We start from the raw sequence: 15,647 nt of genomic DNA on the forward strand, positions 1-15,647 counted from the left end.
GACGGGGAAGATCCATCAAGTCCTTCTCATAGTGGATTGAGAATGAACCGAAGGAAAAGTGGACATTACTCTTTGATGAAGGAGGTGCACGGTGGGGTATAATGATGAGAAACGTCAGGAGAATGACTTCTTATTTTTTATCATTTGTAGGATTATGATGTGTACAATTATCTTTATGTGCGAGGAATGCTCTATCTAGATAAGAAGTTAAATGCTTTTCATTGTTCGTGTGCGTTCACTATACAAGTCTAAACATTTCCCAATTAAGAATTAAAAGCACACAATTAAAATAATCGATCACTACGAATGAAAATCGTGCGGCAAATAACGGAGTACATGGCCTAAGCACAACACAATGAAAGGTCCAACAGCACACAACATTATTCATGAATAAACCATGGACACACAACGAAAGGTCCAACCGCACACAACGGAGTACTAGCCAATAACAGAGCCTACTGAGTACAACGAGGCCACTTTCCCTTCCTGAGGGCATCGGGGTTCTCCTCCATCGCTGCTTTCGCTCGGCGTGCACGCTCAAGCTTCCTCTCCCTCTCCTCCCTCTCCGCAGCAAGACGCCTCATTTCCTCCTCTTCCTTGTGCTCCTTCTCTGCAGCCTCCTTTGTGAGCCTCTTCTCCATCCTCTCCTTGTTCTCTGCCGTCCAACGCAACATGTACTACATCTCCTCCTTTTCCTCAGGCTTGATCTCAGTGTCAATCCACTGCTCAAAATCACAGAGCGGTGGAGGGGTCTGCAACAAATGTAATTATTACAAAATAAAAAAATCATGCAAAATATCATATGACACAAAATAATTATTGCACAACATCAATTCCTCACCATCTTGTTAAGCGGCGTGATGAAGTGTAGGCTCAAACGCAAAATTGGAGCACATCCAATACCTCTGCCTATACGTGTCCTCTTCATCGGACTTGGCTACCTTGCAAGGATCGTCGCAAAAGCACATGGGCACTAGAACACCACTAGGCAGAGGCAAAGGGTCGAAGGCATTTCCGGTCAACCGAACACCACTCCACCTTTACCATTTTCGTTGTAAGAACCGGAAGAACTAAGATTAAATCATACGACTACCAGTTAACATAATAACGTGCACTGAGATTACCTTGCTTTTCCACACCTTGGTATCCTACGGTTGTATAATAAAAATATTAAAATTTCATGAAACTATAATAGTAAATACTTCTAGATCTAAATACTAAACTATGAACTGAAAACCAAATCTACTATACTAACTAAACTACATTTTTAACATCTAAAAGCACACAACATATCTGTAGATCTAAATACTAAACTACGAACTAAATACCGAATCTACTGTACAAACTAAGCTAGATTTTTAGCATCTAAAAGCACAAGATATTTTTAGATTTACTATACTACGATATTGAAAAACTTACCTGATGACTAGGAGGTTTCTTCCCCTTCTTTCCTCTCTTTCTTTCTTCCTTCCCTTCCTTCTCTCCCTCTCTTGTTCTCCTCTCAAAAACAACAGGAGAGCTGGGTGGCCTGAGGCCTGGCTGCGGGGGGTTTTTGTAGGGGGAACCCCCGCCGGCCCAGGTGGCGGCAAGGGTCCTTACCGCCAGCCCAGGTGGCGGCAAGGATCCTTACCGCTAGCCCAGGCGGCGGTAGGGAGTTATCGCCGGCTGGGCCGGCGGTAATGACATACATGGGCCGACGGGGTTGGCGCTTTACCGCCGGCTAAGGTGACGGTAAGGCCCTTCCGCCGCCTGGGCCGGCGGCAATAGCCTAGATTTGCAATTTTTCCATCCCACTATATATTTCTGCAAAATCGAAAAAAAAATATAAAAATAAAAAAAATTCGCCGACGATGATGAAGCTTGGCCCACATGCGATATAATATGGCCCATACGCGCCAGAGAGCACACACTGGAAATGCATGCACTTTACCACATCTAACCTTGGGGCAAGTTTAACAAGTTGGCAAGTATTTGGTTGGACAACTAATCTTTAGCAAGATTCTTTAGGTTCCATATGTCATATGGCAAGATTCTTTGGGTTCCATATGTCATAGAGACAAAAAGTGTGGCAACATTCTCTTTGCCGTGGCTTCAAATTTATTTTCCATACTTTTTTTGACTTGCCATACTTGCCAAAGGTTAGGTGTGGCAAATGGTAGCTAGCAATCACCCACACGTGGAAAATTGGAAGACTGCAGAATTGACTGAGAAGCACGAGTGATTGTTGACTGAGAAGCACTAGTGATTGTTGGGCAATGTCTAAGATAACAACCAAATGATTTTTGTTTGAGCTCATCCAACCCCACATGCATTTATTTATTTCGTAGTTGGAAATTTTGATCGTCAAGCATGTGGGCATCAAGCCATCAAAATAGTTAAAGAAGAAGACTTATTTAAAGAGCAGGTCGAAGAGTTGCATGTTTGGATAGATATTCTTGTTCCTCGTTGAGGGATCCAGTATCAGAATCCTGATTCCACTGACAGAATATGAAAGATACACACAAAAAATAGACAAAATAAACAATCATTAACCCTTCCTTCCACTGCTAAAGAAATCACAATCTTCCTTGACCCAACTCCTCGAAAACACCATGAACCCTAACCAGCCAAACCACCTTCTAATAGTGTAGTCGTAAATGAAACCAAAGGAGAAAAAAAGAAAAAGGAAAAGGAAAAGGAAAAGGAAAGAAAAGAACACGAAGCCTAACTTTCTCTGGAGAGAAAATGTAGGATATAATTTGACCGACAGATTTGAGGACACAGAGGTGGAAATGCAATAATTTGATTAATTTCTAGAGCTACAGATCGAATTCGGAAAACCCACTAACATGCAGATCAAAGGCCAGTTCAGCGAGAATTGCGGGAAATCCAAAACAAGAGACAGGTGCGATGGGCCGAAAATTAAGAAATGAATGACACGCAGCACAAAATACGGCCCACATGTACCAAACAAACAGAACAAAGAAAAGTGATTGCACGAATCTACAGGAATCTTGAAGGAAAACAAACAAAAAGTCAAACCGATGATACATAAAAATTCCGTATTTTTAAGATAAATAAGCTCAGACTTAGGACATGTTTATATAGACTTTCTCTTTTTTTAAAGCTAGCTTTGGTGGGTTGCTAGTTGAAACTGAAAAAGGGTTATTTGGTCTGAATTCAAATTTGAAGGAATAATACATGTCAAATATGTGATGTATATACCCCTCGGAACAATATCCTACAGAAGCTAAAAATTCCCCTCCGCACCTGCTTTTTTTGCTTAACTTCTAGAAGCCCATTGCTTGTTTCACCTCTTGGCTTTTGACATGCACAAGAAGCTAACAAAAACTGAAATAAACAGGACCTGTTACGGTGCTTCTTAAATGGGTACCTTTGCAAGTTACTATTTGTGTGTGTGAGAGAGAGGGGGCTAAAATTAGAGAGATAGTTGTTCGGGCCAGCCCATACAAGACGTCCAGCTTGGTTGGCCCAATAACTTCTGAGAGAGCCCACCGCATCACATGCAATAAAAAAAAAATAGCACACATCTCACTGTCAGCAGCCCAGCCTTGACTTGCCCTACGGTACATTGAACAAACACCAGTGCAAGCGTGCAACAGCAACACATCATGTCATCATGACCCTTGAACGAACTATCTTCCTTAACCCTGGTTATCAACGCAGTCTAAAGCACCCAAACAAACCAAAGTCCCAAATAAACCCAATGGAATCCGTAGCGGACACCTAACCTGAGATTCCAACGCCCTCTGCCTCCCTCGGCCCTTCTCGCTTTCCCTGGCTGCTTTTTTCTTTGCCTGCCTTTCGCTTTCTCCTCCACCACCAGACCACCACCACCGCACACCTTTCGCTTAGTTTTCCCCCACCCACTTAACCCCTAAGCAAGCCAAGCTCGCCAAGGCTCCTCCTCCCCCCGCGCGGCTATAAATTGGAGGCCCCTTCCAAGCCCCAATTCCCTTTTCCCCTTCTCTCCACTCGCCTCTCTAGGTTTCCTTGCAGCTGCATGCTGTCCCGCTGCAGCTGTTGACCTCTGCCGCCCTCACCAACCCACTACCCTGCTGCATCTTTGAACACCCCGGCCCTTTACTTGCACCAGACACCTGCACCTTTAGTTCCCTGTGCCTGGGAGATTCCGTTCCGAACCTTCTCGTCGGAGTGGCTGTAGCAAAGTGTCTCTGTGCAGCCAAAACTCTGTCGGAATTTTCGGCCGGAAACCTTTCTGATCAGGGCAAGACTCTGCCGGATTGTTTTTCACACAGGAGACCTAGCTAGTTAGCTGTTCAGTCTGTCACTCTGCCGAAAATTTTCACCAGAAACCTTGCTGGTTAGGCCGTCACTCTGCCGAAATTTCTTGCCCAAAAACCTTGTTCTCCAGGCCGACACTCTGCCAAAATTTTCACCTGGGGTTAGTTTCTTGGTTTCTCAGAGCGCGATTCTGTCCTAATTCCGATCTGAACACCTTGCTTGTTCAAGGCAAAACTCTGCTGGATTTTTCTTTCGCGACAAGCTCTTTCTTCATCTGCTTTTCTGACTTGTGCCGTTGCTCGTGCCACGAACCTTTTAATGTTGCTGCTCTCCTGCTCCCATCCCCCGTGTTTATGATAACATCCACCGTCCTCGTCCAGTCCTTATCCGTCGTCTTCCTCTACTGGTTCTATGTCTTCTCATAATTAACCGACTGTACGTAGTAATTTTCTTGGAGATTCACGTTCTGATTTCTGCCAAGAACTGCCAGTAAAATCGAGCAAGAAAGTGATTTATATTAACCAGGTAATTGAATCGGTAAGACGTAAGAAGGAACATGGCCTCTCCTGCTAGCGTGGTGTCCGCTGTGACCATGTCGCCGCCGACCGGGTCCGAGGCGCCCGGCTGCGACCCGCAGCTGGCCGCGGTGACCGCGGAGAGGAAGCGCAAGCGCAAGGAGTCCAACCGGCTCTCGGCGCAGCGGTCGCGGGCGCGCAAGCAGCGGCAGCTCGACGAACTGACGGACCAGGTGGCCGCGCTGCGCGCCCGGAACGGCGCCATGGCCGCGGCCGCCTACGACATCGAGCGCCGGTGCGCCGCCGTGCAGGCCGAGAACACGCTGCTGCAGGCCATGAACCTCGAGCTCGGCGAGCGCCTCCAGTCCCTGACCGAGCTCATCCAGTGGATGGAGGGCGCCATGTACCACCAGCCGCAGCCGCAGCCGCAGCTGCTCGACGCCAACATGTACAACTACTACTAGTACCACCTCTGCTATCTGCTGGTCGTGTCTTGAGGTCGTTGCAACTTGCCAGTGATGTTAGCTGTAACTAGCTCTCGGGTTGTGTCCATGATCTATGTACCTAGCTGTGTGTGTATGTTTGCTTTGCCTCGCCCTGTCGTGTTGTTATTGGGTGGGCATTGCCGCAAGGGCAAAGTAGGGTTTTGTGGTGGTGTGTGGGGGTGCGTCACTTTATAGTGTGACAAGGACGGCAAAGAGCCAAGAATGTGGTTAATTGGATGCCCTTGTGGAACAAGCAACTGCCTTATATATATATCATGTGATTTTGTCAATTCATTCACACTTGCAGCTATATACTTTTCTCTTTGATGGTGAGAAAAGAACTAATTCGACGAAAGAGATTGATGGACACAAATTGAATGATTGAGCATCGAGTTCAAAAGGATTTGCACCAAGATTTTTAGGCCTGGTTTGGTTCACTTGCTTAAATTTAAGCACCCGTCACATCGAATGTTTAGATACTAATTAGGAGTATTAAACGTAGACTATTTACAAAACCGATTACATAAGTGGAGGCTAAACGGCGAGACGAATCTATTAAGCCTAATTAGTCCATGATTTGACAATGTGTTGCTACAGTAAACATTTGCTAATGATGGATTAATTAGGCTTAATAGATTCGTCTCGCCGTTTAGCCTCCACTTATGTAATCGGCTTTGTAAATAGTCTACGTTTAATACTCCTAATTAGTATCTAAATATTGATGTGACACTTGCTTAAAAATAAGCAAAGGGAACCAAATGGGCCCTAATTCTAGTCTATATGTCTGACAGGTGGCTTCTAGAATCTCACATCTGTGTGGTCTGCTAGTACGGCGACCACCTACATATTGACCATATATTCGTAATACTAGACAATTTGCATATGAATTATGTTGCGTTAACGCCGAAAGATTTGATGATCAGACTTTCAAGATTTTTTCTTCTATAATAAATGAGACTCAAAGTACAAAGAGTGAGTCTACAAAAATCATAGAAACTACAGCTGCAAAAGGTAGACCCGGTACAGTATGGCTAGCGTCTTGCAAGATTTTTCTTCATACTAGCTAAGCTAGTCTGTGGTCTCTGCTTGAGCCATGACATATATTTGCCCAAATTTCTTCTTGTATGATGAGCGAGTTTCACTAAAGGTGCAGAGATATGGCCACGATAAATACTGCCTATGGCTTGTGGGTACCACAAAATAATCCTGACCCACATGTCAAGTCTGATATTACTTCATGGACTGATTAATGCCACGAAAGAATCTAAGACCAGAGAAAAGCATGCAGCTGCAAGGAAGTGGTCTGCACGAGTGAAGAACTACCAGCAGCTTAAAGCTGTGGCTGTCTGGGGGATTCCTTTCTAAGCTTGGTGGGGCAGCGATGAGATCTTTGGAAAGCGGCGAATCATTTGCAAACGGGGAGCGAGGAATTAGCTAGGATGGACGTGATCAATGACGCTTTAGTTAAAGGGACAAAACAAAGGGTCCTCAAACAAAAGCCTTGCTGCCGTCCTTCCATGCTTAGCTTTTAAGAATTCCACAAAAGGTGAATGGAGTGGCTGTGGCTGGTGTCCGGTTTATGTGAGCTACTCAACTTCTTGTATGAAAATCTTTAGGCCTCTAGCAATCATGTGTGCTGGTGCATTCATACTTTTTTATATTTACATAGCAACAGAGATATGATAGTGAACGTAGATATCAGAATTGAGTTTGTTTGAATGGTTTTGCATTGACATTGTCATCTTATTTGACAGTATACGTGTGACTAGGGACAAGCACACAAGTTGCTTTTTCGGTTTCTTTAAAGAAAAGTGAACTTGTTTTGGTTTTAGTGGTGGATTCATCTTCTCGGTACTAATATGCACCAAGATATTAAAGTGAAACAAAAAAGTAAGATTGAATTTGTTTTGTACCTGAACTCTTATTTGGCGACAAGTGTGCGACTTGGGACCAGCATTCAAGTTAATTTTCATTCCTTAAAAAATGAACCTGTTTTGGTCTTAGTTTTGGGCTTGGAGACTTATTTGGCGACAAGTGTACGAGTACGGACAAGCATAGAGACTACAATAGCGCTTGATTTTTGGGTGCTTACAAATTGATGGGTGCCAACTCAACCGAATACTCCAAACTTTGCTGGCTTTAAATCAATTATGAGCCTCAAATAATCTTCACGCAACATTGCTCTATGACGTCATTTTTAAATGTGATCCCAACATGGAGGGCCCAAGCTTTATTTGGACTCAATTTTCTGGCCTAGAGACAAAGTTCCAGCAGTCGTATATAATTAACGTTTACCTTTATTTTAAACAGCTTGCTTATCTCCAATCAGGTAGCTGCTAGAATCAGCATGGATCACGCGCATATGGATGTCTTGCGCAGATGTGTTAGATTCACATTGAAAATCTGAAAGAACCCCGAAAGATTCCCAGCATATCCTGAAAACAAATACTAATCAATTGGACATAGTGCTGGCAACATGGACCTATCACACAGCACATGAAAACAACATCCACCACTCTGTTTTTAATACCATTCACCTTGCTAGCAACCGGTTTGATCTGGATGTTTACATCGCTGAAGACTTAGCAGTTGCAGCTCAAACAACCCAGGGCAGCATAATAATTTTCTAGGCATGCAAAGTTAGACCCGACTTGCGAAACAAAGCACTGGAAATTTTCTAGATGTGATAGAACAAGTTCCTGTTTGGCAGAGTTCTAGTACAGAAATTTTTTGGATCACTTGGAGCTAGGTGTGGTTCCAAAACATCATGGAACTAAAACTGAAGGTACATCAAATTAATGCATGGAGAATCATTTTATTCATAGTTTAGACTAAATACATATATTTAAATAACTATATTTTAGTTTTCAAACTACATCTCCAACCTTGATATCTCGGAACTGGAGTTAACCTTGCTGGTAAGTTCCATGGAAACTTATGTGTGGCAATGGATCGTACAAAGAGTAAATTCAGTGGTACTTTCATTTTTTTCTAAATTGTTCTAACTAGCTTTGTGTGGAGCTAGCCAAGAAATTCCAAGGCACAAGACAATACAAAGTAAAGTAATTTATAGAACAAGCATGGCTCTGTGACCAAAAGCGGGTGTGCATGTTCAAAACAAATGCAACGGCATTACCTTGAAAAATATACTGCACATCACAATAAGCTCCAAATATATCGTTTGGTATTCTCGGCATAAGTATATCCCTCAGTGACAGGTGCCTGACCTAACATTTCAAAACTATATCATGCAGTGAAATAGTAACTAGCACAATATAGTGCAACAATCAGTTAACATAAAAGGAAAATCCATACACGTCAACAAGGCATTTAGCTTACTATCCGTTGGTGTTTTATACCCGGCAACCTACCGAGGGGTATACCTCGACCCGGCAACCTACCGAGGGGTATCCCGAGGTAGTAGATTGGTTGGTGGGGGATCACCGGACCTAAAACTCGAAGGTAAAAGCGAGGACACAAGACACAGATTTATACAGGTTCGGACCACCAGAGTAGCGTAATACCATACGTCATGTTTGTGGTATTGTATATTGCGTCCTACGCTTGAGTGTTGTTTGGTATTAAGGATTTGATCCTCTATTGTGGTTCTATGAGATCTTCACCTCTATTGGTCTGCTGATCTAGGTACCCCTGTCGTCCTTTATATACTAAGGGGGCAGGATTACTAGTTGGTTACAAGGTAGGAGTCCTAAAAGGATTACATGGTATGAGTCCTAGTAGGATTATAGGGGAAGTCCACCTTCTTCCTTCCTTGTGGGTACTGGGGATCTATCCCCGACAAGCCCCCGAGCGCTTCATAGTTGAATGCAGCAGTCTTCGAGTACTTTTCAGATCCTCGCCGAGTAGTTTGATGCTTGTCGAGTACTTTGTCTGGCTGAATCTTCAAAGTTCTTCAAAGCTGCCATGAGGCTATGGTGTGCTCAATCCCTTGATCATCTTAATTTTGTAATCTTCATTTTTTGAATGTGATATGGAGGGCGGCAAAAGTCGCACTCCATATGAAGTAGCCCCCGAGCCTTAGGTTGAATCGAAGAATCAGGCTAAGGGTAAATAAAATCTTGAATCTTCTTCTTTCATCTTAAAAAAATCAACTGTCGGGTATAGCTTATTGGCCTCCGAACCTTGGAATGATTAAATAATCAACCTGAGGGTCTTTAGTCTTCACGCAAGTCATCATTCGAGTAGTTCTGCAGCATCCAGCCCCCGAGCTTATGCGCCAGGTGAGCTGTAGGAGCCACATCAGGTAGTTATTTATCGCTTAGCCCTCGAGCTTAGAAGTTAGCTGAGTTATTGGAGATATTACGAGTAGTAATTGGAGCTTAGCCCCTGAGCCTGGGAGCTAGCAGAACCATTATAGGTACGCTGAGCATCCTGGAGAGTCGTCGCTGAAGCTTGACCTGCAAAAAGAGATGCATATATTATGTAGAATATTTGGAATATTGAAACTACTGAAATGTATTCAGTGATGAATGTAATGTAAATGTTGTGTGTGTGTCATGTTTTTGTTTAAGCTATATTTTTCCGAGTAGTTAGCCTGTTACGTTTAGCCTCTTAGTCCCTATTTAGCCATTGCCATTGCGTGTGAGATTTTTATCTTGTATACGCATACTGGCACTGCTGCTACAGAGATCTTTATCTTGCGTCCTAGCGTTTAGGCATGACAAAAGATCTGAGGCTTTCATGAATTGAGGTGTGTTCTTCTCGAGTAGATTAACAACTGCTAAGAGAAGACTTTTAAAATAAGTAGTTGGCATTACGACAAAAAGACTGCACGATTGCTGTGAAGTAATCATTGAGACTTTTCTACCTTTTTAGCGAGGAGAGCGCGTGTTGCCGCGTATAGGATTTGTGTCTCCTTTAGGTGTAGCCGTTGCGAGCCTCCAACACTCAGTGCACCAAACCCGTGGCCATAGCCTCCAAAATTTGATGTACCAAGCCTGTTGGCGGAGCTTCCGGAACTCAGTGCACAAAACCCGTGGCTATAGCCTCCGTAATTCGGTGTACCAAGCCCATGACTGTCGGTTAACATGTCCCAAGAATAATTGGCAAAGTGTTGCTCTGGAGGGTAATTTTCGTCAAGAGGCGTACACATATAAGTAGTCGGTGTGTTGCCCTGCGTGCAAAAAATAAGCCGAAAAAGTTATATAAAATAATTAAAAAAGTAACTTAGCTTGATTCGTGGATGATAGTCGATGAAGTCGTGTCGATTGTTGATGAAGCTAACTAGTCGGAGTCAATTCCGACTAGTTGTTGATCATGTGGAATCCGCCCTCAACTAGTTTTCTGTGTTGGGATACGAGGTAGGCTACACTAGCGCAAATCAAAATTTCTACCGCGTATAACCAGGAAGAACTGCCGTATAAGGATCACGGGATTACCACTCGACGCACTACTGGTGCGGAAGATGTAGATATGCGTCGGTGCAGAGAAGACTATCACGTAGTCGTACGTAGTCGATCACGTCCAGCAGCTCCTCAGCAGCTCGTCCACGCGCAGCAAGATCGCCTCCGGTACCGCGGCTCGTCGTCGGCTCGTCGTGGCTCGTCGGCGGCTCGTCGATGGCTCGTCCAAGTGCTGCAGGCGCAACACCTCCAAGGTATCCACACGTGCAGGGAGGAAGCGTCGCAAGCCGGATTGCTAGATCCGCGAGTTGCAACAGGCGAGGGCGTGGGAGGCGCGGCAGGTGTGTTTCGCCAAAAAGGTGTCAACCCTAGGGCGCCCCCACCCCTCTATTTATAGAGGTTCCTGATGGGCCTCTGGATCCGAGGCCCATTAGTACTCCTAAACCTAATCCAACTCGGATCAGATCCGAATTGGGCTTCCAGCCCCTTAAGTGTGTGACCCTATGGGTTCGGATACGTATAGACATGGCCCGAGTACTCCTACTCGGCCCAATAGTCGGTAGCGGCCTCTAGCAAGATGTGCCAACTCCTATACGCATACGAAGATCATATCAGACGAACCATCACAACATAATATACATGCTATTCCCTTTGCCTCACGATATTTGGTCTAGCTTCAAGCCGACCGCTCTTTCTCGATCCTATGATTCGGAATCCCTTTGTAGGTTAACTCTTAACCGTACGTAGCATGGCCATGCATTTTCGGATCCGATCACTCGAGGGACCCAGAGATATCACTCTCAATCAGAGAGGGGCAAATCCCATCTTGATTGACCATGTCTCATAGCATGCTTCTTGACAAACCCGAAAGCTACCTTTATAACTACCCTGTTACGGCGTAGCGTTTGATAGCCCCTAAGTAGGTCGATCCACATCTAGAATACATGCGACAATCTCAGGTCTAAGGACAAAGCGTATATGTTGTTTAAAGAGAGAACTACTTCTCGTGTTGGGTCAGTCCTAACACATGTCTCCACATGTGTCCACATTATTAGTTCAACATCTCCATGTCCATGACTTGTGAAACATAGTCATCAACTAATACATGTGCTAGTCTAATATTCATGTGTGTCCTTACATGAACTCCGACTAGGGACAACTTTAGAATAACCATACAAGTAAAGAGTTTCACATACAATTCACATAATTGCAAATCAATTCAAGTAGCCTTTAATGGATATTCAATGAACACAACATACAAATCATGGATACAAATGGAATATCATCATCTCTATGATTGCCTCTAGGGCATACCTCCAACATTCTGGTCGAGACGAGTAGTCGAAGTAGGCCGTCCTCGACTAGTTTTCTATTCGAGACGAGTAGTCGAAATAGTCGTTGGTGACTTGATACGGCCGGACGTTGGGGTAGCAGTGCTCGCATAGATCTTCTATGTACGTTAGGCTTGAAGTCTGGTGGTAGCCTTCCATGTGCGTGTTGCACAAATCCCTCAAAATTGCTTTTCACGGAGAGTAGCCGGAGCTGATTATTTGCCTCAACCACGTGTGACTGTAACAAATATTTGTCATCTTGGGAATTATGGCGTGGGTCCCTCGGTCTGCCTAACCTCCTAACTCGAATCGGATTTGCCTCTACCTTGATCGACAAGCCGCATGCAGGAGCCTACAGTGGAAACCGACTCGGTCTTCAATTGGAACGCGAAGTGCATCGATTCTGTCTCGGTGTAGAGTTGTCTACTCGGAACTCCGACTCAACGACTTGCTTCTTGTTGAGTAGATTGATCTTGATGATGAGGTCCTTCAAGCTCGCTCGATGATCTTGACGATCACCCTTACCTGGCGTGCCTAATGTTAGAACAACCTACCGAGGGGTATCCCGAGGTAATAAATTGATTGGTGGGGGATAGTCAGATCTGGAACTCGAAGGTAAAAGCGAGGACACAAGGTACATATTTATATAGGTTCGGGCCGCCAGAGTAGCGTAATACCGTACGTCCTGTTTTGGGTGTTGTATATTGCGCCCTGCGCTTGGGTGTTGTTTGGTATTGAGGATTTGGTCCTCTGTTGTGGTTCTATGAGATCTTCACCTCTGTTGGTTTGCCGATCTAGGTACCCCTACCCTCCTTTATATACTTCCGGGAGCGGGATTACTAGTCAGTTACAAGGGATTACATGGTATGAGTCCTAGTAGGATTACACGGGAATTCTAGTAGAAGTCCGCCTTCTTCCTTCCTTGCAGATACTGAAGATCTATCCCCGACACTATCATAACTAGTTCGTTCTCCCATGCTCCCATAAAGTGCCAATAACTCAACAAACCACCGTTTCACTTTATCCACTATTCTATTAAACCTTTGTAACAAACTTACTACACTCAAGCAACAGTTAGACACGAATTGCATCGAATCCTATATAGCTACCATGAGAAAGCATATATGGATTACATATGTTATGCATGGAAAAAATAAAATGGATGATTTACAAAGTGTTAATTTTCATGGATCATAAACTTGTGTTCCACTGTCCTTGTTTAAAATATATTTACCATACAGTAGTTAGTACAACTTAAGTGGCTCTATCTTCCATCTTTAGGGCGACCATAATATTGCTCAAAAGTAATCCATAGCGAATAAAAAGTTCTACAAGCAGTCCAAATACTGTGGTTGCCCTAAGCTTAAGGTGGACTTTATGGTTCCATCCCACAATGTTTGTGGCCACTCGCCAGCAATAAAGCTTTATTTATTGCTTAAGGTCACTTTTTCATGCACATTGTGGGTGCCCTTAGGAGCGGTGGTTTTGGAACAGGGGATAAGGTTAAATTACTCAATGATCAACCCATGATGCAAGCATCTGTGGTAACTTACAAGATTTGGTTCCTAATTAGGTAAAATGTGGCAAACAGATAAAATGACTATACCTTTTGGTATGACGTTTGATAGAGATTTTGCTATGATTGGGCAACTCATCAGGCACACCTTTTATTATGATTGTAAAGAAATTAAAGTCGTTCATAATACCTAAAACCTGATGTCAAAGTCCATTACTTATGTTCAGCTGCTATGTAGGTGCGCTTTTATTGATGTTCATCTTATTTTTCTTAGAAAAATAACTAAATCTTGTTGGTGCATATTACGTACCAACAGAAGGAGTAATAAGAAGAGTAATTGACAATATTGCAACCCAATATGAACAAAGGTTGATAGTATTTGTATGAAACCTAATGTTCAAATTTTGTTTTCACTGAAACCCAAGGTAAGACACAGTTGCTTTATTTGTCAAGGCCAAGGTTCAAACCATGAACTAGGTGTAGTGGGATATTTTTATAATATACACTATTTGCATTCGGCATCTCAATGCTTGTAAATTTAGTTTTCAAGCCAGAGGTTGATCGATATCCCTATAAACAGTGCACCATTATTCTACACTTCAACAAAAAACAGGAATGATAGGAGAAACAGTAGCACATGATAAAGTTCAGCACATACAAATTTGCCCTAAAAAGTTCAGCATATACAATGGTGATCGACGAAGTTTCCTTTGGCATCAAGATAAAATTGTCCCAAGCATAGGGAATATGCTGGGTTTCAGTGGTTATTGTCGATCACATTCTTTTTAGGCCTTAAGCTGATGATGTACCCAACGATCTTTACCATGATAGGACAGCCAAGAGGTGCGCAGTTAGTTTTTGCTAGTGGATTATGATCGGTATTACATGGCAAAACGAAACCGATCTTACTGCAAGAAAATGATGAGATCAGAGTCCATTACACCCACTAAGTGGTGTGCCTCCTATTATGTTCCACTAATTATTAATCTTATATATAGCAGAGCAAAAGCATAGTGAATGTGTTCCCATGTTTAAATAAGGAGACCACCTTTTCTGTTTATCAGTTTTCTCAAAAACATTTCTTTGAAACGTGTACAAAAGCAACAGAAGCTTCTACCCAATCATTTTAGAGAGGGTACAACTGTAACCTGTACGACCCACACACAGGCTAATATAGATACTTCTCCGATCATAAATATCAGTCCATTTGGACATCAACATGCATGATCTCCAATTTGATACTTTGACTAATAATACCTATAGATGTCTTATATTCCAGGACATAGAGAGTACTTATTTGTTGATGTGGTTGTCTCTTAAAAACATAATTAAATTTGAAACGACAATTATGATTGCTATAATGAGGGTTTCATTTTTATTACATAGGCTGCCATGCCAATAGTTTTTAGGTCAGGTCTAACCCAAGACACTAACCATAGTTTCCATAAGCTCCACGTCAATAAGAAACTAGTACTAAACACTACTCTTTCAATACAAACACCACTATTCCATACTTGAATTTAATACTACTCATATCTTATATATCTTGGATGGTGTGTAGAAACTAGGTCTCATGCAAGACCTGGTTTCCTTCTCTTTCTTCATTTAATTACTTGCCACATCATCCTTTATCCTAGGTGGCAGCTCATTTAATTATATGGACATCATCCTAGTTATTGGGTTGGAACTGGCCTTATGAGGTGGCAATTAAAGAAATAACGGGCTTGCTAGCGCCCGGACGTCCGATGAGAAACTTCCCATCGGACGCTGCAATGACCATTCGCAACATGAAAATATGGTGACTGCAACTTCGGACACTAACATTTGAAAAAATAGAGAATATGGATAAAAATAGCTCGTTGATCCATAGAGAAAATCCACGGTGCAATAATTTTCAGCAAACCCTCCGTGACCAATGGCTTAAAATGGGTCCTAGATCATACGAATTCGAGTTTGGATCTCCTACATCATAAAAATTGCATTGCAACATCCAAAAATACATGTTGCAACAAACAAAAATATCTGATGCAACATCAAAGAAAGATAATCCAAAAAATAACGTGTAGATGCACAATCTTTAAATCACATTTTGCAACACCGAATTCACCTATTGCAACATCACAAATCGCATAATGTAATATCATAAACACAACGCAACATTAGAAAATCCAACCTCTCCAGAATAGACCGCG

The 15,647-nt window shown here is 43.0% G+C and overlaps 1 protein-coding gene across 1 annotated transcript; it reads left to right on the forward strand.

Annotated features, from left to right (window-relative positions):
- Nucleotides 1–3,937: 3,937 nt before the first annotated feature.
- LOC117854468 (bZIP transcription factor 44) lies at nucleotides 3,938–5,539 on the forward strand. The gene has a single exon (XM_034736668.2). It carries the CDS (start codon nucleotides 4,802–4,804, stop codon nucleotides 5,222–5,224), a length of 423 nt encoding a protein of 140 aa, XP_034592559.1. The 5' UTR covers nucleotides 3,938–4,801; the 3' UTR covers nucleotides 5,225–5,539.
- Nucleotides 5,540–15,647: the final 10,108 nt, after the last annotated feature.

This window comes from Setaria viridis, chromosome 5 (assembly GCF_005286985.2).
Source record: "Setaria viridis chromosome 5, Setaria_viridis_v4.0, whole genome shotgun sequence".
NCBI lineage: Eukaryota > Viridiplantae > Streptophyta > Magnoliopsida > Poales > Poaceae > Setaria > Setaria viridis.